Here is a 24,856-nt window from a genome sequence, read left to right as displayed (position 1 = left end):
GAATATCACGGGGTTATCCGTCGCCTTTTCGGCCTCTTGCGGGCAACCTCTTGGTACGCCAATTGAGCTATTGCGGGGGTCTTGGCGTTTCGCGAGAGGACTGCGCTATGGTGTTGCGTGGCTGAGACCGTAGACCGTGGTACAGGGCAGGGAGTCAGTGGTGCCACTCAACACACTGCTGGGGCACGCGAGGGGGTGGGTGGCCAGCACCACGCGCGGGCGCCTTTGTCTCCCTCGTGGCGTCATTTACACACCGCACCAGGTACTACTTTAAAGCTGAGTCGATATAGGGGAGGTCCATGACTGGTACAGATAATAGTCACTGATGTTGGCCGTGAGCGGGAATCGAACTCGGGTGGCTGGGTTCGTCTCGAGGCGCGCGAACTGCGACATTCCCGACTTACGAACACATGGCAGGTATGGGGATGTTCGTAAGTCGAGGACTGTCCCAATGACGTGCAGGCCGTGGAACAGCGGACGAATGATTTTCACGTAATCTCTTATTTTTCTTTATATGGTTGGCAAATGACAAATTTAAAATCATAGTTAATGGAACCACCCGCTTCAATTTTTTGTTTTATCTTTTTATACAAAAAAGTAACCCCAGTTACAAAGCTCAACGGTAACCCAGCCAATGACGCCAAATTTTATTATTTATAAAGATACTTCTTTACACCGACGCATGTTAAATGTTTTGTGGTATTGATAACAGTTAATAATCGTTGAGCAGAACCGTAAGAGATCTATGTTCATTACAAAAATAAGCAAATATGATTAACCTTTTATATAACTAAGCCGCTTCCGTTACTCGTGGAAATGACGTCCGCAATGTTAATGCAATACAGGATCGCAATTCGCTGTCCTCGAAATTCCAAAAAGGATTTATTTATCTGTACGAAGCCAATCCATGAGACTATTATCCAACAAACTTTAACCAGCCCATCACAAACCAAATAAATAACATTTAAACTTAATATTTTAGAATATAAAAGATAACTTCCGCTCGAGATTCGAATAAGCCGGAAGTGACGTCACGTCTTCAAAAAAGGCGGGAAAGCGTTGCCCACCCACCGCTCGCTCGGGGTCTGAGGGGGAATCGCGAAACCCGATAAAGTTTTAAGAACCGATAACCGAATAAACAAACAAGGGGGACAATGTACATCAAGTCGATCGTTGTGGACGGCTTCAAGTCGTACGCCCAACGCACAGAGATCTCCGACTGGGATCCGCTGTTCAACGCCATCACGGGGCTCAATGGCAGCGGCAAATCCAACATCCTGGACGCCGTTTGCTTCGTGCTCGGCATCTCCAACCTGTCTCAGGTGAACCTAGTCTGGCACCAGGGAATGTGTGTTTGTGTGAACCTTGCCCGGTACCAGTAGGAGAGCGAGCGTGAAGAAAGTGCGTGTGTGAGGATAGCGGTAGTGTCAGACGGTGTCTCTGTGAGTCCATGGTGCGATGTGTAAACATCGCCACTGGGGGAGACAAAGGCGGCCAGGCGTGGTGTTGGCCGCCCACCCCCTCGTGTACCATGACGGCCTTAATAGGTGCTCGCCTACAGCACTTGCCCCAACAGTTTCTTCAGGCTATACGGGGGATCTTTGTCGTGTGTTAACCTAGCCTGGTGCAGTATGAGGGAGAGGGCGTGCTTCGTGCTGAGCATCTTAAACCTATATCAGGCGAACCTAGCCTGGCACCAGAGAGTGTGAGTGGTGTGTGCACCTAGCCTGGTACCAATGAGAGGGAGAGTGTGAGAATAGCGGGTGAGAGAGCAAGAAGTGAGCAGAGCGGGAGTGTGTACGTGAACCTAGCCTGGCACCAGTGTGAGGGAGAGATTGTGAGAAGTACTTGATTGTGTGTGAACCTGGCCTGACACGAGAGAGACAGTGTGCACCTAGCATGGCACTAGTGTGAGGGAGAGTGTGTGCTTTGTGCTGGGCATCTTCAACGTGTCTCAAGTGAACCTAACCTGGCACCAGTGAGAACGAGAGTGAGGAGAGTGAGAGTGTGTGTGTGTGAACCTAGCCTAGCATCAGTCAGAGAGTGTGTGTGAACCTAGCCTTGTACCGTTTAACACGTAGAATTTCGCGACCAATATCAATAATACATGTTTTTTTGCGTTGGATCGAAAGGTTTTGGGTTAGATTGATAGTGAGAGTGTGTGTGCGAACCTCGCCTGGCACTATGGTGAGGGATTCATATTCTTGGTTCTTTCGGTAAAGTCACGTAGAAGGGAAATAAAATAAAACATAAATTTCTCACGACGTTTTGGCCACAACGCAAGCAGGTGAAGAATCAGAGCTGTCGGAAAGACAGCGTCTTAATGAACACTGCTAAGCTTGGCAGCGTATTTTAAGCTGGGTGGGAGGAGGAGAGCGCCTTGACAAAGGAGTTTACATATCAACAGAGGAATTTAGCATATTGATGACATGCAGATATGGGGTTAGTCACTCCTTGCGGAATGTGTAGGCGGTGGGGGGTCTCAAAGTCATATTATGCTCGTGTATTATGTAGGATTAGCAGTAATAAAGGTAGGTAAATTTTAATAATAAAAAACTGCGGCAGCCAAACCACCGCGTATCAAGTTAGTGCATTATGTGGAAAAAAAAGAAAGGAGTTTCTAAAGAACTATAAATACCATAACTATCATACAATAAACCGATGTGAAAACAAACCCTAAATATAAACTACATCAATATAATCAATGTACTCAATATACTCTCCAATAAGCTGAGCTATTAATATTAAGTAACTGGGTATACTACACTATATAAGGAATACCATATACACGCTTTTATTTAACTCACTTTGTCTTGTATCCTCAAAAAATAAATCTTGTAACTCAATTTTTACACACTTCCCAATGTGCTATCGACTGCAAACTTCGTATAGGTATGTCATGCTGATGACAACAACACGATATTCTATCAAAAAAAATCCAAAACATATCTTTTAAAACTTTTTACACGCTTTTATTTAACTTACTGTATGTGTTGTCGTTTCCAAAAATCTTGTAACTCAATTTCAACCGTATTCCCAATGTATCGACATCGACTGCAAACTTGGTATAGCTGTCATACTGATGACAATACTATATTCTATAATTCAAAATAAAAAAATACATATTTTTAAACAATCTTTTTACGGCTCTAATTGTCCACACTCAACTGACGTTGCCTGTAAATCACCACGGTCCCTTACGTCACGGCAAGCCTCGGGGAGCCACACCGAGGGGCGGGGGATGTGGAAGGAGGAGAGGGGCGATGGGGGCAGGGGGAGCGGCAGCTCGGACAGTACATTTCATTAAAGCGTGTTTAAAAAAAAAGTATTTTTTAATATTTTATTCCTCAACGTTAGCACCACGGAAAGCGGCGAGTGTTGTTCAGACGGACGAGTCCATCTATGCTCGGAACGGAGGAGGGGGGGGAGATAAAGAGAAACAACCACGATGCGCTACTCTGTCCTGTGTTGCGTTACAACTATGCTATAAACTAGACTACTATACATTACAATATTATACCCTATAATCTAAACTACACTGTAATATCGTATACACAGCCCAATATAAGCTCTAACATGCATTATATTGATATGCCTCCAACTGAACTTTTTTCTACATCACACGACTATACACCATACTATACACTGCCATAGACAAACCCCACTATTGAATTATACAATGCGTTACTATACACTACCCTATACCTTAGAGGCTTGTACTATACATTGTAATATTACACTATGTATTATTCTACAAACCCTACTGTATACCACACTACTGTATATTCACTATACAATTACGATACTATATATTACCTTATACATTCTATTAAACATTACACTATTATAAATCGAAACTACATCAATTTAATCAATGTACTCAATATACTTTCCAATAAGCTGAGCTATTCACATTAAGTAACTGGGTATACACTACACTATATAATGAATACCATATAGTGAACCGATAAAAAACTAAAATATAAACTACATCAATATAATCAATATACTCTCTAATAAGCTGAGTATACATGTCAACAGAGGAATTTAGCATATTGACGCTAAATAACTGCAATTACCACTACTACCGTACAATAAGCCGATGTGAAAAAACTAAATATAAACTACATCAATATAATCAATGTACTCAATCGAAATTTATGGTGAGGGAGTTAGTGAACCAAGCTAGGTACCTGTGAATGAGAGCGAGTGTGAGGGTGACCCAAACGTCAGGACATTATTATACAGTGTAGCCCAAAGTCAGGTCACATTAGATTATTATTATTGTACAGGGTGGCCTCACATTAGGTTATTATTGTACAGTGTAGCCCAAAAGTCAGTACACATTGGGTTATTATTGTAATGGGTTCCGGAGACACTTGTAGAGGTAACTTCTTTATTACAATCCAACACTCCAACACTCCAACTCTCCAACAGTCCTGATACTCTGTTCCAGCCTAGGTACACAGCCTAGGTACACAGCCTAGATACTCTACTCTGGCTACGCTCTGGAACTCGCCCTCACAAGGTCGTAGAGTCGGGAGTTCCAGAGTCCCACCACTGGCCCTCACAGCGTCCCAGGGTTCTCAGATGGCTGGTCTTGGGTCTTGAGCTACAACTGGCTCTGATCGTCCAGGGAGCTCCCCTTTTATGCCTAGTCCCCAATGAGGGGTGGGGCCGTGTGCGCCCCCAGATATCCCACAGAGCACACACAGCCCCCCCTGTTGGTGGCGCCAAGGGGCTTAAGCGCCTGGGCCGCCCGGGAACCCAACGCCTGGCGCCAAGAGGCTTAAGCGTCTGGGCCGCCTGGGAACCTAGCGCCTGGCGCCAAGGGGCCCAAGCGCCTGGGCCGCCCAGGGTCCCAGAGCCCCCAGCAGCCCCTCCCTTCTTATGTCACTACATTACCCCCCTCTACATAGCCTCCAGCCGACCCGGCTGTCAAAAAAATACAATTGTACAATAAATTATTTGTTAACCATCAGAATAAGTGTGTGACAATCAAGAAAAAAATGAGAAGAAAGCGCCTCTCCCCCTCCTGTGGTCACGCGTATAAAAAAAAACTCCAGGCCACCGATGCAGAACAACACTGTATAAACACATATATGCAGGATGAACGCACGCCCCAACCGCCCACTATACATGATGGCAAGGTGAGTGGCGGCGCGTTGGGACGAGAGTTCGTGGGCGGGGGTCATGATAATCGTTTCAGTTTGGAGCGAGTCCGAGTGGCAGGTCCATCGGTCGCGACGGAGGCGGGAGGGGACCGACGACCCGCTGTTGCGCTTGTGTCCTGGGTCGCTGATCTCGCGGGCAAGCTTGTTCCCGCTGGGTCGGCCGTGGCGGGTTTCATTCCCGAGGCACCTGAGGGCGGGACAGCGGGACCTGCCCGAGAGTTAGAAGCAGCATTATCGCGGCGCGGCTCGTCGGACATGTCGCGCTCTCGGCCCCAGAGAAGTGAAGGAGGTGTGTAGGGTTCAATGTAAGGTTTTAGACGTGACGGGTGCACGAACCAACGTCGCTTGCCATGCTGGATCCTGACACACTGCGGGCGGAGAACGCGAATAATAACAACCGGGCCTCTCCAAGGCTTAAGCAGTTTTGAGGAAGTAGCCAATGGTACCTGCGGGCAGTGGAGCCAGGCGCGGTCCCCTTCTACCCAAACGTGGCGGGACGTGCGGAGGTTCCGCAACCGCTCGTTGGCAAGCTGACGGGCTTCTGAGTTATTTTGAGCAGCCTCCCGGGCATCCACGAGACGATGCACATTAGCACGGATGTGGTCGGCAATCTTAGCCTTAGGTGCGGGCTGTTTAATGCGCAATTGTACATCGATTTGGGGGCAAACCTCCCTACCATACATAAGATAGAATGGCGAGTACCCGTGGCAGCATGGGGCGCCATTGTATAGGCGGCCAAGACACCAGGTATGTGGAGATCCCAATCAGTATGTGACTCAGACACCTGGTGGCTTAGCATGGAGGTAAGTGTCCTATGTAATCGCTCGACCATACCGTCAGTCTGGGGGTGATATGGCGAGGTGCGAATTTTGTGTGTCCCTAGCAGGTTGCACACATCCCGCAACAGGGTGGAAGAGAAATTTTTCCCTTGGTCGGTCAGCAGGCGTTCGGGAGCACCCTTATCCAGGACGTAGCCCTGGAAAAAGGCCTCCGTAATGGCTGCTGCAGACTGGTTGGGGAGTGGCCAGGCCATGGCCCATCGGGTAAAATATTCCACCCCAATTAAAAGGTACTTACTACCCCGAGGAGTAGCGGGAAACGGACCCAAAATATCCAATGCGACGATCTCATTGACCCGGGAAACCTTAATGGATTGGAGCGGCGGGCAGGACGGCCTAGCAGGTGGTTTCCGCCGTGCACATTCTGTGCAACCTTGCACAAGGTCAGCCACATCGTTTGCCATGCCCGGCCAAAAAAATTCCAATTGGATTTTAGCTAGTGTTTTCTGAACACCCAAGTGCAAGAGGCGACTGTGGGTTTCCCACACAAGTCGCCCCCGCAGGGAGGTGGGCACCACCAACGTGTGGGATTGGGACCCCCCATCCCAATGCATGAGGACGCCTTCCCGGATGACATATGATACGGGGCCCCCCTGCCCCCTGTGACCCTCGGCATCCCTAGCGCGGCGTCTCAATTTGAGGAGGGAGACGTCTTCCATCTGAAGACGTCCCCAGTCATCCAACCCGAGGCCCAGCAATGCGTCCTGCGGAACTTGCGTGGAGGGAGCCCCGTGGTCCCCGACCCCATCCCCGGCCGCGGCCGCAAGGGATGGGGGCGGTACCCCGTCAGGCTGCCTACAACGCCCCGCACCCAAAAAACAAGCACAGCGCCCATTGGTCGGCAGTCGCGACAACCCGTCGGCATTCCCGTGTTGAATCCCCTTGCGGTAAATGACAGTGAATGCAAAGTCCTGGAGGATCTCGAGCCAACGCGAGAGCTGTCCAGATGGTTGGTCCACTCGCAAGGCGTATTGTAGTGCCGCGTGGTCGGAGCGTACTGTGAAATGCCTGCCATACACGTATGGTCTGTACTGCTTTATGAAAAAAATGATAGCAAGCAATTCGCGGCGCGTCATGCAGTAACGTTGCTCCGCGGGCGACAGCACCCTGCTGCCATAGGCGACGACGCGCTCCACTCCATTGACAATTTGCGACAGCACCCCTCCAATTCCGGTGTTGCTGGCGTCTGTATCCAGAATGAACGGAGTGGTAAAATCTGGATAAGACAGGGTAGGAGCATCGACCAGTGCTTTTCGGACGGCATTGAACGATGCCTGTTCTAACTCTCCCCAACGGAATTTTACCCCTTTGGCCGTTAATGCGTGGAGGGGCTTCGCGATGGATGCGAATCCCGCAACAAATCGTCGATAATATGAGGCGAAGCCGATAAAACTCCGCACCTCCCCAACAGAGGTAGGAGTTGGCCATGAGCGCACGCAATTTGTCTTTTCGGGGTCCGTGGCAATTCCCGAGCGGCTGACAATATGGCCCAAGTAACGAACCGAATCCCTCATGAGGTGGCACTTTTGCGGTTTGAATTTGAGGTTAGCCGCCCACATTTTAAGGAAAACTGCCTTCAATCGCGTTCATCAAAAGTTTTGCTGAACACGATTACATCGTCGAGGTAGATTAGGCAAGAATCCCGCTGGAGCCCAGCGAGGACCAGCTCCACCAGGCGCTGGAACGTCGCCGGGGCCGAGTGAAGACCCATGGGAAGTCTGTTGAATTGGAACAGTCCCTGCGGCGTGCGAAAGGTCGTCTTTGGTTTGGATGCGTCATCAAGGGGTAGCTGCCAAAACCCCGAGAGGAGATCCAAGGTGGAGAAGTAGTGCGCACCTGCTAAGGCATCGAGCGACTCGTCCATCCTGGGAAGCGGGTAGGCGTCGGCCACAGAAATCTTATTAAGTTTCCTGAAGTCAACACAAAAGCGGAGGCTCCCGTCGTGCTTCTTAACAAGAACGATCGGCGCCCCCCATGGGCTATTAGATGGCGCAATGACATCGGCCGCCAACATATCGTTGACGGCCACCCGTACATGTTCCTTTTCGGCCGGGCTCATCCTGTGTCAGGACCTGGCTTGGCAACGGAAGAGGACTCGCCCCCTACGTGACCCACGATCACATCTTCTGACGGGGCTGGCGTCGCGTGAGCAATCACCATTCCCTGACAGATAACGGCCGTTTCCAATCCCGCGTTAAGGACCTGGATAAAGGGGTCGTGGTCGCTTCGCACGAGCGTTTGTGCACACACGAGGTCCGACACCCGCTCAGCTGAACGCGAAGGCCCGATCACAGCACCCCCCATGAACGCGTCGTAGTCAAGTGGTTTACGAAACCGGAGGGGAACTAACATCTGAGAGCCGGGAGGAATGTGAATTGTACAGGCCGCCAACGCCTGCACCATCGTAGATGCGGAGTGCAACCGAGTGGGCAGGAAGGCCATGCGTCGGTCGGAGGGGAGCTCAATACACCCTTTGTTAATGAGAATTTTAATGGGCATCTTCCCCAAGAAATCTGTTCCGAGGAGGCACGGAACGGCGAGGGTTGATGAGACCAAAATGGGCCCAACTAATTGGACGTCAGCAATGCGGATCTGAGCATTGATCCGTCCGGTGATGCCCAACGAACCCCCATTTGCGGCATAGCATGGCACATCAACTGGCTGCAAGGGACGGCATGTATCGGGCAGAATGTTATAAATTATGTCTGAAATGATGGTCGCCGACGCACCCGTATCGATCAACATACGAACATCAACGATGGAACCTACTACGGCAGAGGACCCTGCCGCCGCGGCAACGACCCTATGGGCCAACTCGGACCATTGACCTGGTCCGAGCGCCCGGTTGCTCAATGATGGGCCCGAATCCCCCTCCTCCGAAGCATGACCCCCCTGTGTGGTGTGAGGGTGCGTGCTTGCTGTAAGTGGGGGCCGAGAGTGCGAGGTGTCTTGACTCGCCTGGGTATGCCGAGGATACGGTGGTGAGCGAGGCGCCGGGGTCGGAGGTCCTGAAGTCCGGCGTCGGGGGACCCGGCAGCCGGACGCCACATGGCCCCGAAGGCCACAGTTGTGGCAGATGATGGACGCCTCGTCCTGGCGCGAGGTTGGCCGGTCCTGCTGGTGGTGATCTCGCTGGGATCGCCAGTTGGACGATCCGCGACTTTCTATTGCCGCGAAGGCCTGATGAGGCCCCGAATGCACGTCATAGGCTTGTGCATCAGGTGGGCCTGCGCAGGTGGCGATGGTCGTGTCCTCATCGCAATGGAGGTGTGCTTTGATGCATCTGGCAGCACGTAGCGACGTGAAGTCGTTGTCGTCGTCGGCTGTCGGCATGGCAACTCGAAGCTGGCGGGCCAAGCTCATGAGCTTCTGCAGCACGAGTGACTCCACAGCGTCTTCATCCATGCGAGGGTAGGCATCCCGCGCCATGGCCAGCAGCGCGCTGCGGTACCCCATCGCCGACTTGGAGGCCTTCTTCCTCCTCGCATCGAAGCGGTGACGTGCTTCGGACGGGGGTCCATAAATCAGCCGCATCTGATGAAGGGCGTCCGTGAGCGTGGCACGTTTCGCCCGTGGCACCGCAAAGAGTGCTGTGAGGGCGTCGTCGTCGAGCATGGCCGGGAGGCCCTGGAGCGCTTCATCCTCCGACCAGCCGGACGTCTCTATAAGAGAGACGAACCGGCGTTCGAACGCTGCCCACCCACCTCCATCTGAAGAATATGCCTTGAGTTCCGGCAGGCGTTGCTGGACGTGAGCCCCGCACTCGTTGCCTGGCAACCCGGCTGAAGCTGGCTTCGCGTTCGCAGCGCTGTCACTCGGCGGTGAGGGACGCAGCGCTGATGACGCGGCGTTGTTTGGTTGCAGACAGCTGTCACCCGGCGGTGAGGGACGCAGCGCTGATGACGCGGCGTTGTTTGGTTGGACCGCGCTGGGCCCGGAAGTGACGTTGCTCCCAGCGGTCATTGCTCCCCCGGCAGAAGTGACGACACACCCGGATGTATTTGTGCCGGGAACGGCTGCCATCTTTGTGTTGGACCCGGCGGGATGGCGCGGCCGCTGCGCCGCCTCTCTCCCTCCTGTCTCCGCCTGTGAGCAACGCATGTCGTCCATAATGGAGACGGTGGCGTGGAGCAGCTCAGTGAGGCGAAGCAGCGTTTCCTCCATTGCTGCTCCCGACGCTGGAGGAGGATCGGCAGGTGTGGTGGACGGCTGCTCAGCAGGCGGTGCGGCGTCGTTGTCGGCCCGAGTTGGCTGCCCCGTCGCCGCTTGTTCCTCGACATCGCCGTCAGGACTGAAGGTACGTGGCTTACTTATTGTCTCCATGGCCACTTCTGACTCCAAATGTAATTGGTTCCGGAGACACTTGTAGAGGTAACTTCTTTATTACAATCCAACACTCCAACACTCCAACTCTCCAACTCTCCAACAGTCCTGATACTCTGTTCCAGCCTAGGTACACAGCCTAGGTACACAGCCTAGATACTCTACTCTGGCTACGCTCTGGAACTCGCCCTCACAAGGTCGTAGAGTCGGGAATTCCAGAGTCCCACCACTGGCCCTCACAGCGTCCCAGGGTTCTCAGATGGCTGGTCTTGGGTCTTGAGCTACAACTGGCCCTGATCGTTCAGGGAGCTCCCCTTTTATGCCTAGTCCCCAACGAGGGGTGGGGCCGTGTGCGCCCCCAGATATCCCACAGAGCACACACAGCCCCCCCCGTTGGTGGCGCCAAGGGGCCCAAGCGCCTGGGCCGCCCAGGGTCCCAGAGCCCCCAGCAGCCCCTCCTTTCTTATGTCACATTATTATTGTACAGTGTAGCCAAAAAGTCAGTACACATTGGGTTATTATTATTGTACAGTGTAGCCCAAAGTCAGTACACATTGGGTTATTATTATTGTACAGTGTAGCCCAAAAGTCAAGACACATTGGGTTATTATTTTCCAGGGTGGCCCAAAAGTCAGGATACAGGGTTATTACACAGGGTGGCCCAAAAGTCATGACACATAGGGTAGCCCAAAAGTCATGACACATAGGGTTATGATTATACATGGTGGCCCAAATTCAATTGGTCTCCACTCGATAAGCGAACATTTTGCTTGTTTTGCTTACAAATGGGTCTAATTTGCTCGTTGTAGTGAATTGTTGTAGAAAGAACACTCTTTAAGCGAGACGTGCCTGTACGGGGTGGCCCTAAATTCAGGACACATTGGGTTAATTCGTATATTTGAACACATTTTCAAACTGACTTTCATTATTAACATTATCAGAATGCATGAATTTTCTTTTGAAATTAATTTACAGGTGTAATCTTTGAGCATTCTCTTTCTCTCTGTGCCTCTCTCTCTGTCTTCTTGTCTCCCTGTCTCTCTGTGTCTCTTCCTCCCCCTCTGTCACTGCCCCTCTCTCTGTAGGTGAGAGCAGCAAGTCTGCAGGAGCTGGTCTACAAGAACGGCCAGGCTGGCGTTACAAAGGCAACCGTCTCCATTACATTCGACAACCGTGACCGGAAACAGAGCCCCCTGGGGTTCGAAGGCCATGCGGAAATCACCGTCACCAGACAGGCACGCACACCCTTGCCTTTACTCATCCACTCGCTCACTCACCCGCTCACTCACCCACTCGCTCACTCACCCGCTCACTCACCCGCTCACTCGCCCACTAACTCACCCACTCACTCACCCACTCACTCTCACTAATTCACCCGGAGAGAGAGGACCACGCGGAGATCCCGGTCACCAGACAGGGACGCAGCGCTTTAAATGTATCTGTGTATTTGTGTGTGCGCATATATATGTACGTGTGGGTGGGTGTGTGTCTCTGTGTCTCAGTGTCCCCTTGTGTCTCTCTGAGTCTTTGTCTGAGTGTCTTTTCTGTGCAGGTGGTGATTGGAGTCTTAGTGTCTCTGCATGTGTCTGCTCTGCCTGTCTCCTCTGTGCAGGTGGTGATTTGCGGCAGGAACAAGTATCTGATCAGTGTCTCTTGTGTGCCTCTGTGTCTCTGCGTGTCTCCTCTGTTCAGGTGGTGATTGGCGGCAGGAACAAGTATCTGATCAACGGGGTGAACGCCACCACGGCGCGTGTGCAGGACCTCTTCCGCTCTGTGGGCCTCAACGTCAACAACCCCCACTTCCTCATCATGCAGGTACCTCCTCAACATCACCACTAACACCACCATCAACGTCAACAACCCCCACTTCCTCAATGCAGGTACCACCTCTACATCATCAATATCATCAGCATCATCGTGCAGGTTAGACTATTATCTTTTGCTCATGAAGGAGATGAGTGGTGAGTGGGTGGTGAGTGAGTGTTTTCTTGTTTTGCAGGGTCGCATCACCAAGGTTTTGAACATGAAGCCTCCTGAGGTGAGGCATTTGCCCTTGTCACCACTCGCCCTTTCCACCATTCACCCACTCATCGTGTCCACCCCTCACCACTGCTCACCCTCATCTCCTCACCTCTCCAGATCCTGGCAACGATTGAGAGACTGCAGGGACTCGTATCTCTTCTCCTCACCTCTGCTCCTTACCTCTCGTCTCCGCACCTCTTCCCACAACTCCTCACCTTTCCCCACATCTCTCAGTGTCTCTTTTTTCCTCAGCGTCCCTTCCTTTCCTCAACCCCCCTCACCCCCCCTCACTTCACCCCAGATCCTAGCGATGATTGAGGAGGCTGTAGGGACCCATATCTCTGCTCCTCACCTCTCGTCTCCTTACCTCTGCTCCTGACCTCTCCTCACCTCTCCCCAACATCTCCTCACCTCTCCCCATGTCTCTCCTCGTCTCTCTATTCTGTCTCCTCGTCCCCACCCCTCCTCGTCTCTCCTCCTCACCTCTGCCCCTCACCTCACCCCAGATCCTGGCGATGATTGAGGAGGCTGCGGGGACCAGGATGTATGAGAGCAAGAAACTGGCAGCGCAGAAGACTATCGAGAAGAAGGAGGCCAAACTTAAGGAGATCAACGACGTGAGGGGACCTCCCGCTCACCACCTACGCCCACCACCTACGCTCACCACCTACGCTCACCACCTGTGCTCACCACCTACACTTACTATGATCCACTTGCCACGAGTGACCCCTATGATCTCATGACCCCTGTCTCCATTTTTCCAGGTTCTGGATGAGGAAATTTCTCCAACGCTGGAAAAACTCAAACAGGTGAGGCACCGACACTTGCTATACACTGGCAACTCACTCGCCACCCACTCGCCACACACTCACCATATACTCACCACTCTCCCCTCCCGCTTCATCCCCAGGAGCGCACCTCCTACCTGGAATACAGCAAGCTGTGCCGGGAGCTGGATTCTCTCCGGCGCCTGGTGATCGCTCACCAGTTCTCCACGGCGAGCCAGGGCCAGGAAAACGCCGCTCTGCACCTCCAGAAGCTGCGTACTGATGAGCAGGAGGCGCGAGAGGAGGTAGAGAGGCTGGAGGAGGAGGAGAAGAAGAGGGAGGGAGAGCTGCGGGAGATGGAGAGGGAAAGGGACAAGGTGAGGATGAGATGGGGGGAAGAGGAAGAGGGGGAGAGAGAGGTAGGGAGGGAGGGAGGCGGAGAGGGAGAGCTGTGGGAGATGGAGAGGAACATGGTGAGTGTGGGTGAGGGAAGGAGAGGGGGAGGGAGGTGATGTTAATAATGTTGATGATGGTGATGTTGATGGTGTGTAGGAGGCAGGAGGGGATCTGTCCTGTGTGGAGGAGGCCCTGACTCTTTGCGCAGTGTGCCCACGCCAAGGCCCAGAGCGTGCCCATGCCAAGGCCCTGAACCAGGCCCAGTCATGGTGATGATGATATTGATGGTTATGATGATGGTGGTGGTGATGTTGATGATGGTGTACAGGAGGCCGGAGGGGATCTGTCCTGTGTGGAGGAGGCCCTGACCCAGGCCCAGCGTGCCCACGCCAAGGCCCAGAGCACCCTGGACATCCGCACAGAGGCCCTGGCAACGGAGCAGGCCCACAGGGAGCAGCTGCTCGCTAACATGCAGGAGGTACCTCCTCGCCGACCTCGGTCACCTCCCTAACTCACCTCTCTCTCACCATGTCTCTCTCTGCAGGCCACATCTCATCCAATCTTTAGTTTCAAACGTCAATTCATGTTTTACTTGTGATATTCAATAAAAAAAATAAGTTAGGTAAACTACCACGATTAAACTACCCCAACATCTAAATACCGCCCCCCCTAAAAAAACCTTATTGCTGCGTTTAAAACAAGTATTTTTATGTTCAGATAATATGAATCATCGTATTACTGATATTTATAGAGATAAGTGAATGTGTTTTGTGACCAGGTGTATGGGGCTTGGGTGGTCTGTGAAAATGTTTTGCTGAATGGTCCGCAGGCCAAAAGCTGCTTGAGAAACGCTGCTCTAGACTAGGTGAACTTCACCTCCGGGCTCGCAGGTCGTGTCTCGCTCACAGTGTCTCCCCCTCTCTCACCCCTTCTCTGCCCCCAGGACGCCAGTGCCCGCGACGCCAAGCGCTCCCAGGTAGTGGCGCTGGAGGCGGCGCTGGCGTCGGCGTTGGCATGCTCCCAGGAAGCGGCGAGGGGCCTGCAAGAAGCTCAGGCGCGCTTCGCGGCGGCCTCGGTGGGCCTCTCGGAGGATGGGCAAGGCGGCCACGCCGCCACGCTGGCCGAGCAGATCCTGAAGTGCCGCCAGGAGGCCAGCCAGGCCCAGACTGAAGCTGCGCAGGCAAGGGAGGAGGCCTCTGGGCCTACTAACTCGTGCATTCACCCACCCGTTCTCATTCGCCGTCCTGGAGTACCCACTCAACAACCCACCCCACCCCGTGCCCCCCAGGCTCAGATGAAGCTGTCCCACGTGCAGCGCGAGCTGCAGCAGCGCAAGGCGGAGGAGGGCCGCACCACGGAAGCCTACACTCGCGACCAGCAGGCTCTGTCTCGCTTGAAGACCCGAGCCCAGGGCCTACTCAGGGACATGGCCGCCCTGGGCTACACGGGTAACACGGGGGGTGGAGGAGAAAGGGGAGAGCGTGCAGGAGAGAGTAACGGAGGGAGGGGAGGGGAGAGGAGCGACACTGGGTGGAGGGTGGAGAGGGGCGTAGTGGAGGGGTTAACGTGCTGCGCTACTACGAACCCGGCAACCCGAGTTTGATTCCCGCTCACGGCCAACACCAGTGACAATTATGTGATCCCTCATTGACCTCCCCTAAGTTGACTCGGCCTTAATTGAGTACCTGTGAATGTCACCATCGAGGGAAACAGGAGGTCTGGTGTGGTGCTGGCCGCCCACCCCCTCGTGTACCACGCAGACCTTAGCAGCACTTGCCCCAACACTGTTGAGGCTATATGGGGGAGCTTTGTCTTTGAGTCTCTGTGTTACTCTTTGGTTTTTTGAAGAAGGACTCTTGTGTTGCGCCCGAAACGTCGTGATTTAATTTAGTTGTGTTCATTTATTTAATTTAATTTTTTACCTACGTGACTTTACCGAAAAAACCAAAGGGTATGAATCCTTGCAGTCACGAAAGCTTCAAATCTAGAATCTCTGTGTGTTTTTATGCGAGTGGGAAACGGTGGTTAGTGGTTAGCATGCTGCGCGACTATGAACTCAGCAGGAAACCCAAGTTCGATTCCCGCTCACGGCCACCACCACAAGTGGTAATGGTAACGGCAGCAATTATCTGAACAATCGGTCCTGGGCCTCCTCCCCAAGGTCAACTCGGCCTAAAATGAGTACTTGGTGCAGTGTGCAGTAAATATCGCCACTGGAGCAGCTGTGTGTGGCTGTTACCATGGAGACATTGGAGAGGCGAAGCTTAACTACACTATAAACTAAACTATATTTATTTTACCAGGTAAGGCCCCACTGAGCTATGTAGCTCTTTTTCAGAATCGACTTGGCTATCAAAAATGATAGCTCAACGAAGTGGCTTATGACGTGGAAATTTATAGCATCCAATACTCTAAAGGGGTGATGTTGATTCTAAATGTTGAATGGAAAAACTGGAGGTCCCGAAGAAAAATCCACGCGACCACGGGGAGAGAAACGTGCAAACTCCAAATATACAGCAGGTGTCAGGTTTGGGATTGAACCCACGACTTCCTGTACACCAGGCGAGGTAGTTAACATAACAGGCGGTGTCCAGCTGTAGACGGGCAGCTGTGTGTAACTGTTATCATGGAGACGGTAGGGAGGCTAACAGGCGGTGTCCGGATGTAGAGGGCCAGCTGGAGATGCTGCAGAAGAATATGAAGGAGCTGGCCGCGGAGGAGTCGGCGATGAGAGAAAAAGTAGACCGGGCGGTCGCCAGCATGCCCCAGCTCCAGTTTGATTACCGGTGGGTGGATCTGTTACTCACCTGCTCAATCATTTACCCATTCACTTGCTCCATCGCCACCACACCCCAGCTCTAGTTTGACTACCGGTGGGTGGGTCTGTTGCTAGCTCACTCACCCACTCGCTCATTCACCCACTCACTCACTAAACTACCCACCCACTCATTCACCTGCTCGCTCATTCACCCACTCATTCACCTGTTCGCTTACTCACCCACTCGCTCATGGTCTTACGCGCTCACTCATGCGCTCCCTCACTCGTTTGCTCGCTAACTCACTCGCTCCCTCACTCACTCGTTCACTTGCTCACTCACACACTCACCTACCCATTCACCTGTTAGCTCGCTCGCTCGCTCGCTCACTCGCTCACTCACTACTCTCCCTCTTTTCGTGTTGCCTCCTCTCTCTTCACTCCTCACCCTGCTCCCCACCGCCATGCTCGCGCGTGCCCTGTGCAGGGACCCCGAGCGGGGCTGGGACCGTGGCCGTGTGCGGGGCCTGGTGGCGTCTTTGCTCCGCGTGGAGGATCCTGCATCCGCCACTGCTCTGGAGGTGGTGGCCGGGGGTAAACTCTACAACGTGGTGACTGACACCGAGGTGAGCGCCCACGCTCACCCATGCTCGCCCACACTCGCCCACACCCATCCACCATCCTGGAGGTGGTGGCCGGGGGTAAACTCTACAATGTAATGACCAACACCGTGGTGAGCGCCCAGTCCTCACCCACGCTCACCCACACTCACCCGGTGAGTGGCTCGCCCATGCTCGCTCGCACTCACCGGGGCGAGCAGTCGGTGAGTGAGTTTCTCCGTCTCCCTCCCTGTGTGTCACCGTGTCTCTCTCACTGTGTTGCAGTTGACAGGGAAGCTCCTGCTGGAGCGTGGCTGCCTACGGCGCAGAGTCACGGTGATTCCGCTGAACAAGATCAGCCCCAGCGTCACCCCCCCCAGCGTCAGCACCATTGCGCGCAGCCTCGTGAGCACCCTGCCGTGTCTCCCCTCCGTGTCTCCTCACCGTGATCTCCCCGTGTCTCTCTCCTCACCCCCGTGATCTCCACATGTCTTCTATGTCCCCGTGTCTCCTTCCCGTGTCCGTCTCCTCACCCTCCGCGTCTCTCTCCTCACTCACCATGTCTCCCCCCTCACCCCCCGTGTCTCCCTCCTCACCCCCCCCACGTCTCACCCCCCTGCGTCTTCCCCCCCTCACCCCCCGCATCTCACCCCCCGCGTCTCACCCCTCCCGTCCCTGCGTCTTCCCCCCCCCCCACCATTCCCCACATCTGACCCCCCACGTCTCCCCCCTCACCCCTTCCGAGTCTTCATCATCACCCCCCCCCTGCGTTTCCCCACTCACCCCTGCCGCATCTCTCCCAGGCGGACGGTGTCTCTCCCGCGCTGTCCCTCGTGTCTCCGCGCTCTCCCTGTGATCTCCCTGCGCTGGAGTTTGTTTTCGGCGCGGCGTTCGTCTGCCCGACGATGGACTCGGCGCGTGCCGTGGCCTTCGACCCTCGGGTGTCCACGCGGGCGGTGACGCTGGACGGGGACTCCTTCAGTCCGCACGGCACACTCACTGGGGGGGCGCGGGCACAGGTAGGTCACTCGCCACCACCACGCTTACCACCACGCTCACACCATTATTACCATCACTCGCCACGGGGGCAGCGACGCTGGATGGAGGCTTCTTCAGCCCGCACGGCACGCACACGAGTGGGGGCGCGGGCACAGGTGGGTCGCTCACCACCACCACACTCACTACTATCACCGCCACGCTCACCATCCCCCCTGGGTGTGCAGGTGGTGAGCGTGCTGGTGAGAGTGGAGCAGCTGCTCACCCTGCAGGATAAGCTTAAAGAGTTGGAGGAGAAGGGGAAGAGGATGGACGAGGAGGCTCGCACACTCACCAAGCTCGCAGAGAGGTGAGCGTGGTGAGGGGGCAGGTGAGGAGTGTGGAGGGGAGTGATGGGCTAGGAATGTGGTGGAGAAGGGGTGGTGAGGAGTGGGGAAGAGGCTTCCTCGCTCACCCAGCTCGTAGAGCGGTGGGGGGGTCAGGAACGTGATGAAGAGTGTGGGGAGGTGGGTTGAGTGAGGAGGGGTGTAGGGAGATGAGTGGGTGGTGGGGAGGGTAGTGCAGGAGCATGGTGAGGAGTTTGGAGAGTGGGGGTGAGGAGCGGAGGAGGATGGAGGAAGCTCGCACACTGCCAGCTTGCGGAGCGGTGAGGAGTGTAGGAAGGGGAGGCTGGATGAGGAGTGTAAAGGGTGTTGTGGGGGGATAGGAGCATGGTGAGAGCAGGAGTGGAGTGGGGAGGAGAGTGACTGTGTCTATCCGTTTGTCTCCCTCTTTCTCTTTCAGGCACCGTGAGCTGCGCCAGCAGCAGGAGTTGGTGGCGCAGGAGGTGGAGCAGCTGCAGCAGAAGCTGGAGCTCAGCACTCACCATAAGCTCCAGACGGAGCTCGCCGCACTCGCCACCTCCATCGGTGAGCCACTCACCCATCCACTCACCCAGACACTCACCACCAGAAGCTGGAGATCAGCAGTCACCACAAGCTCCAGACAGAGCTCACCGCGCTCACCACCTCCATCGATGAGCCACTCGCCTCCCCACTCAACACTTTCATCGGTGAGCTGCTTCCTCCCCCTCTCCCCAAATCTGTCTCTCTCCCTATATATCTCACTCTCTCTCTCCACGTGTCTCGTTCTCCCTCTCTTTTTCCGCTTCTTCCCCCGTCTCCCTTTCCATGTAGAGGAGGTGAGGAGAGAACAATGTGTGTCTCTCTCTCTCTCCCTGTATCCTCCCTCCTTCCCTCCCTATCTCTCCCCGGGTCTCCGCTCCGACTCTCCATCTCTCTCCGTGTGTCTCTCTCTCTCCCCATCTCTGTTGCTCTCCGTGTGTCACTCTCTCTCTCACCCTCTCTCTTTTTCCCTCTCTCTCCCTGTTTCTCTTTAGCAGTGTCTTTTTCACCTTTACCCACTCTGTGCGTCTCTCTCCCTCTTTTTTCCTTTCCCCACCCCCTCTCCCTTCTCTCTCCCTCTCTGTAGAGGAGCTGAGTGCGGCGCCTGCTCTCTGCGAGGAGCGGAGAGCGGCCGCGTTGCAGCGCCTCCACTCCCTGGAGGAGCGACTCCAGAACGCCGAGCGGGACCGGCGCCACGAGCAGGAGGGGGCCTCTAGCGCCCTCGAGTTGGCACGGGGGACAGCCCAGAAGCTAGCGGGGATCGCCAGGGAGGCACAGCAGGTGAGGTGGTGGTGAGGGGGTGGGTGGCAGGTTGAGGGAGTGGTTGGGTGGGTAAATTAGGTGATGGGTAGGTGAGTTGGGTGAATTAATGAGTGGGAGGGTGAGCAAGTAGATGGGTGGGTGAGTGGGTAGGTCAATTGATGGATGGGTGAATTAATGCATGAGTGTGAGAGTAAGCGAGCAGATGGTGCATGAGCTATTGGAAGGGTGATTGGGTGAATTAAGTGGGTCATTGAGTGAGTGAACTCTAACCCCCCCCCCCTTGCCAGTCTCTGTCCACTGTTAGGCTGGAGGTGGAGGAGCTAGAGAAGGAGGCGCTGGTGGGGCAGCAGGAGCTGCAGAGGCTGGAGGCGGCCACGCTCTCCCTGGAGGAGACCGTCCGGGAGCTCAGCGCCTCTGCTGAGAGCTTGCAGGTATCTACCTGCTCACTCGCCTACCCACCCACTCACCTTCCCACATACTCACCTACCCAATCACTTTTTTTTTTTACCTGGAAAGGCCCACTGAGATTTTTTCAGACGTGACCTGGCCAAAGAATTATACCCCAATGCAGTGGCTTATTATGTGGAAATTTATAGTAGCCAAATACTCAATGCATATTTCTAAATGTGGAAGGAAGAACCAGAGGACCCGGAGAAAAATCCACGCGACCACTGGGAGAGAGACATGCGAATTCCATCGAACCCACAACCTCCTGTATACTGGGCGAGGTAGTTAACATCTTGCCACCCGAGTCGCCCTAATCCACCCCCGTGTCTCTTCTTCTGCCTGTGTGCCACAGGCGCGTGTCTCCGAGTGCCAGCGCCACGTGACGGAGCTCCAGGAGGTGCTGCGTGCCCGCCAGGAGGCGCTGGGGGAGGCGGCGCGGGCGCTGGAACAGCTGCGGGCGCGGCGCGGCGCTGCCGCTCTCACCCTGACGGAGCGCGGGCACGCAGTGGGGCGACACCAGCGGGACGCCCTGGACAACGCAGCCAAGGTACCCGCCACTCACTCACTCAACCACTCATTCACTCAACCATTCACTCACTCAACCACTTCATCCCTCACTCGCTCAACCACTCACTCACTCAACTGCTCACTTAACCACTTACTCGCTCGTTCGCTGAACTGCTCTATCAACTGCTTGTTTGCTCAACCGCTCCCTTGCTCAACCGTTCGCTCAACCGCTTGCTCAACCGCTCGCTCAACCACTCACGCTCAACCACTCGCGCTCAACCACTCACCCACTCACGCTCAATCACTCACTCACCCACTCGACCATTCACTCAGCCGCTCCTGAATCCCCACTAACCCCCTCTCTCTCCTCCCGCTCTCTCTTAGGTGGATCGTCTGCTCAAAGAGAATGCGTGGATCTCCACAGAGCGCGCTCTATTTGGCCGCCCCAACACGGCGTACGACTTCGCCGCCAGCGACCCAAGCGATGCTGCCCGGAGGCTATCGCGCCTGGAGCAGACACGCCAGCGGATGGTGCACACCGTTAACGAGAGGGCCATGAACCTGCTGGCCCAGTCCGAGGAGAAGGTGAGGGAGAGACAGGGCGGGGAGAGAGAGGCAGGGAGAGGGGGAGATGAGAGAGGGGGACGAGGAAGACACGGGAAGAGTGAGACAGATCCTGAGACTCTGATCCTGTGTGACCCAATGACCCCAGTACGTGGACCTGATGAAGAAGAAGCGGATCGTGGAGAACGACAAAACCAAGATCTTCAGCGCCATGCAGGAGCTGGATCTCAAGAAGAATGAGGCTCTTAACCTGGCCTGGAGACAGGTACCACACTCGCCACTCGCTAACCACTCACTCACCATGGAGGAGCTGGATCTCAATAATAACAAGGCTCTCTGGCCTGGAGACAGGTCCCATGCTGACCACTCATTCACCACCATACTCTCCAAGCACTCACTCACTATACTCACCACCCACTTACCACAGAGGAGCTGGATCTCAATAAGAACAAGGCCCTCCACCTGGCCGAGAGGCAAGTTCCACGTTCACCATTCACCACCATAATCACCATTCACCCGCCACCATACCAGTCTCTCTCCCCTCATCTCTCCTCTCTCTCTCCCCCCCCCGCATGCATCTCCCTCTGCCCGCGTGCGTCTCTTTCCAGGTGAATGGAGACTTCAGCTCCATATTCTCCACGCTGCTGCCTGGCTCCCAGGCGCGTCTCACTCCCGTGGAGTCCTCTTCCTCCTCCAATTCCTCCACCTCCTCGCTGCTCCAAGGCCTGGAGTTTCGTGTGGCTCTGGGCTCCGTCTGGAAGGAAAATCTGAGCGAGCTGAGCGGAGGCCAGAGGTGAGGGAGGGGTCCCTGTCGGTTGTGTATATATGTGTGCATCTGTGTATTTTTCCCTGGCGATGCTGCTACCTCTCGGCATATCTCTCTATATATATGTTTATCTTTGTATCTCTCTCTCTGCTGGATAGGTCACTGGTGGCCCTATCCCTGATCCTGGCCATGCTGCTCTTCAAGCCGGCTCCGATTTACATCCTGGACGAGGTGGACGCCGCCCTGGACCTCTCCCACACCCAGAACATCGGACACATGCTGCGCACTCATTTCCTCACCTCGCAGGTACAACAACAGCTGCCAATCGCCATTAAGTGGCGATGACATCACCATGGCGCTTGTGCCAGGCTTCGTGCACTTTAACGCCACGATAACTGTTGAATGCCTGCTGGCAGGAGATCACAAGACGGAGCCAGGTGCTATGGGTTGACTGAGATGACTGGCAGATGCACCACCTGCATGCCCCTTCCTGTGCCAACTTGCTGTGTTTTAGCCACCCGGCGCTCCGCTTTTTGTTGTTGCTTTTCTCCTCATGGTGCTTGTAGCCACTACACTGGCCAATGGGGGCTCTGGATGGATGCAATCGGCTGGTAACCCCTCCACCTTCAATTCATTTACCACTAAATTACGTGAGAAATATCTGTCTTAGCTTTTGCTGGAGGCCCCAGTGGGACAGGCATCTATGAAGACTCGCAGGTACTCACACACACAACAACAGATGCCATTCGCCACTAAGCGGCGGTGACGTCGCCACAGCGCTTGTCAGGCCAGATGCACTCTGAAGCCTCGTGAAGTGTCAAAGGCTCGGCAATAGGTCACGGGACAGATGCAGGTGCCATTGGTTGTGCACGGTTGCAATTTACTTTGCTCAGTCGGTGTTAGCCACTGAGGTTGTGACGGGGTTTCTCTTTTCATTCCTGTTGCCCTGGGCCCCCGGTACTGTTCCCGTTCTGATGTTATGAGAACTGATGCCTACTTCTTTGAGGGTGATATTGGCACATAAAATAAGATCGATTGATTGACTTGAGATGACTGGCAGATGTACCAGCTCTACCCCCTACTGTGCCAAAGTGCTGTAATTTAGCTGCCCAGCACTCGGCTCATTGTTGTGAGGGTTGCTCCTCTGCTCTCCTCTGTTGTTGGAGGGTGACTACCTCCAACTGCCCAGTAGCGTTCTTCACAAGCATCCTCCACAGAGGCCGATCTTAACAGCACTTCAGCAAGTCTACCCAGCTGCACATCCTCCCGTACCTCATCACTCCATCTCTTTTTCAGCCCGTGTCGTGCCCGTTTAGCCCTCTCTATGCAGCCAAATAGAAGCAACTTTGCCATGCGGTGGCTGGGCATGCGGGCTCCATAACCCAGCCAATGCAGCCTTGACCACCGGAGCTTACTGATGGGAATGTGTCCAGATCTTTCAAGGATTTGAGAGCTGCTCACATAATCCAGCCTTGTTAAACACAGAATGGATTGTAGGCAGGCCAGTCTGAATGTTTCTAACTGGTGCAGATGTTCCATTAGAGGGGTCCACGTTTCGCACTCGCCCACACACCTACTCATTCATTCACTCCTACACCCAGAACATCGGACACATGTTGTGCACTCGCTTCTTCACCTTGCAGATACGCTCACATGCACGCTTACCCGTATACCCACTCACCCGTACATTCGCCTGCATAATCCCTCACCCGCACTATGGCTGGACTTCTGTGCCAGGCTAGGTGTTGGTCATGGGACAGACCCCAGGTGCTATGGGTTTGACCCACTATCCCCATCTCTCTCCCCTCCCTCCGTCTGTCCCCCCCCTCCATTTCTGTGTCTCCCCCATGTCTCTCTCCCCATCTTGCTCTCCCCATGCCCCCCCTCCATGTCTCTCTTTGTCCCCGTGCAGTTCGTGGTGGTCTCTCTCAAGGATGGGATGTTCAACAACGCCAACGTGCTCTTCAAGACGCGCTTCATAGAGGGCGTTTCAACGGTGACGCGGCATACCAACGCCACCACCACCTCTCGACCAGCAGCCCCCTCCTCATCCTCTACGAAGGGAAGGGGAGAGGGAGAGGAGAAAAAGGCAAAGAGAGGGAGACTGGGTGATGAGTAGAGTAGAGGGGAGGAGAGGGGGAGTGGGGAAGAGACTAGACTAATATAGATTTGAAGTTTTCGTGACTGCAGGGATCCATACTCTTTGGTTCTTTCGGTAAAGTCACGTAGGTATAAAATAAAATGAATTAAATCACGACGTTTCGGGCGCAACACAAGCGTCCGTCATCAGGTGGGACAACCACAGAAAGAGACAATTGTTGAAGTGGGCAAAAAGTCTGCTTGAGTGTAGAGACTAGACTGTCCCATCTCTCATGTATGTTAGAAATCCACGTGGTATATATAAATGGATCGTCATACGACGTCTCTCCTGTCTCATGGTGTTATTCGTGAGAAATCAGCAGGGTATCTGTAAATGAATTGCTTTTATGTCCTTCTCTTTGTGGCTATGGCTGTGTCTCTAATGATGTCCGAGTCTATAATTAATGCTAGAATAAGTGTGGTATCTGTAAATGGATCGATCACTTGACATCTACCGGTCTGCATCTCCAGTTCTGTTTCTCTAGTTATTAGAAATCCGTGTGGTATCTGTAAACGGATCTGTCTTTCTCTCATTAGGTCTCTTGTTATTATAAGTCAATGGGATATCCTAAAGTGAATTGCTTTACATCTGTATATTTCTAATTAGTTATCGATAATCAGTTTTGCCACTTCACAATAGAATAAATGTGATATATGTAAATGATTACTAAAATGTGTATTAGGTATCTTAAATGTCAATGTAAATGTATCACTCTACATCTTTACTTACGTCTCTGCTTGTACAGTAGACCCTTGAATATCACGGGGTTACATTCTTGGAAAATTACGCAAAAGCCAAAATAATTAAGCCTTAACCTACATAATGGTTAGGCACACGGCAACCAAAAAGACTCATCGCAATTGAAATCATTTCTGTACTGTATGACAAATAAACAAAAAACTTAATTTAAATAAA

The 24,856-nt window shown here is 53.7% G+C and overlaps 1 protein-coding gene across 3 annotated transcripts; it reads left to right on the top strand.

The window, feature by feature from the left end:
* The first annotated feature begins 1,013 nt into the window (after positions 1–1,013).
* SMC2 (structural maintenance of chromosomes 2) lies at positions 1,014–24,856 on the top strand. 3 transcript variants are annotated; one of them, XM_078611090.1, is made up of 24 exons: positions 1,014–1,322; positions 11,422–11,571; positions 12,029–12,151; positions 12,336–12,374; positions 12,865–12,975; positions 13,123–13,167; positions 13,269–13,502; positions 13,850–13,999; positions 14,465–14,701; positions 14,810–14,969; positions 16,190–16,307; positions 16,764–16,902; positions 17,161–17,280; positions 17,679–17,894; positions 18,099–18,220; positions 18,655–18,779; positions 19,342–19,535; positions 19,805–19,948; positions 20,317–20,511; positions 20,856–21,056; positions 21,184–21,300; positions 21,644–21,828; positions 21,960–22,107; positions 23,714–24,856. In XM_078611090.1, exons 1-24 carry the CDS (start codon positions 1,155–1,157, stop codon positions 23,918–23,920), a joined length of 3,648 nt encoding a protein of 1,215 aa, XP_078467216.1. In that variant the 5' UTR covers positions 1,014–1,154; the 3' UTR covers positions 23,921–24,856. The 3 variants fall into 3 exon arrangements, with proteins under 3 accessions (XP_078467216.1, XP_078467208.1, XP_078467200.1); XM_078611082.1 differs by having other exon boundaries at positions 17,679–18,029; XM_078611074.1 differs by having other exon boundaries at positions 17,679–18,220.

Source organism: Lampetra planeri, chromosome 2 (genome assembly GCF_965212315.1).
Source record: "Lampetra planeri chromosome 2, kcLamPlan1.2.h2, whole genome shotgun sequence".
Taxonomy (NCBI): Eukaryota; Metazoa; Chordata; class Hyperoartia; order Petromyzontiformes; family Petromyzontidae; genus Lampetra; species Lampetra planeri.
This window is presented reverse-complemented; position numbering and strand designations above follow the sequence as displayed.

Bases quoted from the DNA above. Each gene is read 5' to 3' on its own strand.
- SMC2 (XM_078611074.1), top strand. From the start codon at position 1,155: ATGTACATCAAGTCGATCGTTGTGGACGGCTTCAAGTCGTACGCCCAA. The intron at 1,323-11,421 runs GTGAACCTAGTC...CTCTCTCTGTAG, and splicing joins GCATCTCCAACCTGTCTCAG to GTGAGAGCAGCAAGTCTGCA. The intron at 12,375-12,864 runs GTGAGGCATTTG...ACCTCACCCCAG, and splicing joins TGAACATGAAGCCTCCTGAG to ATCCTGGCGATGATTGAGGA.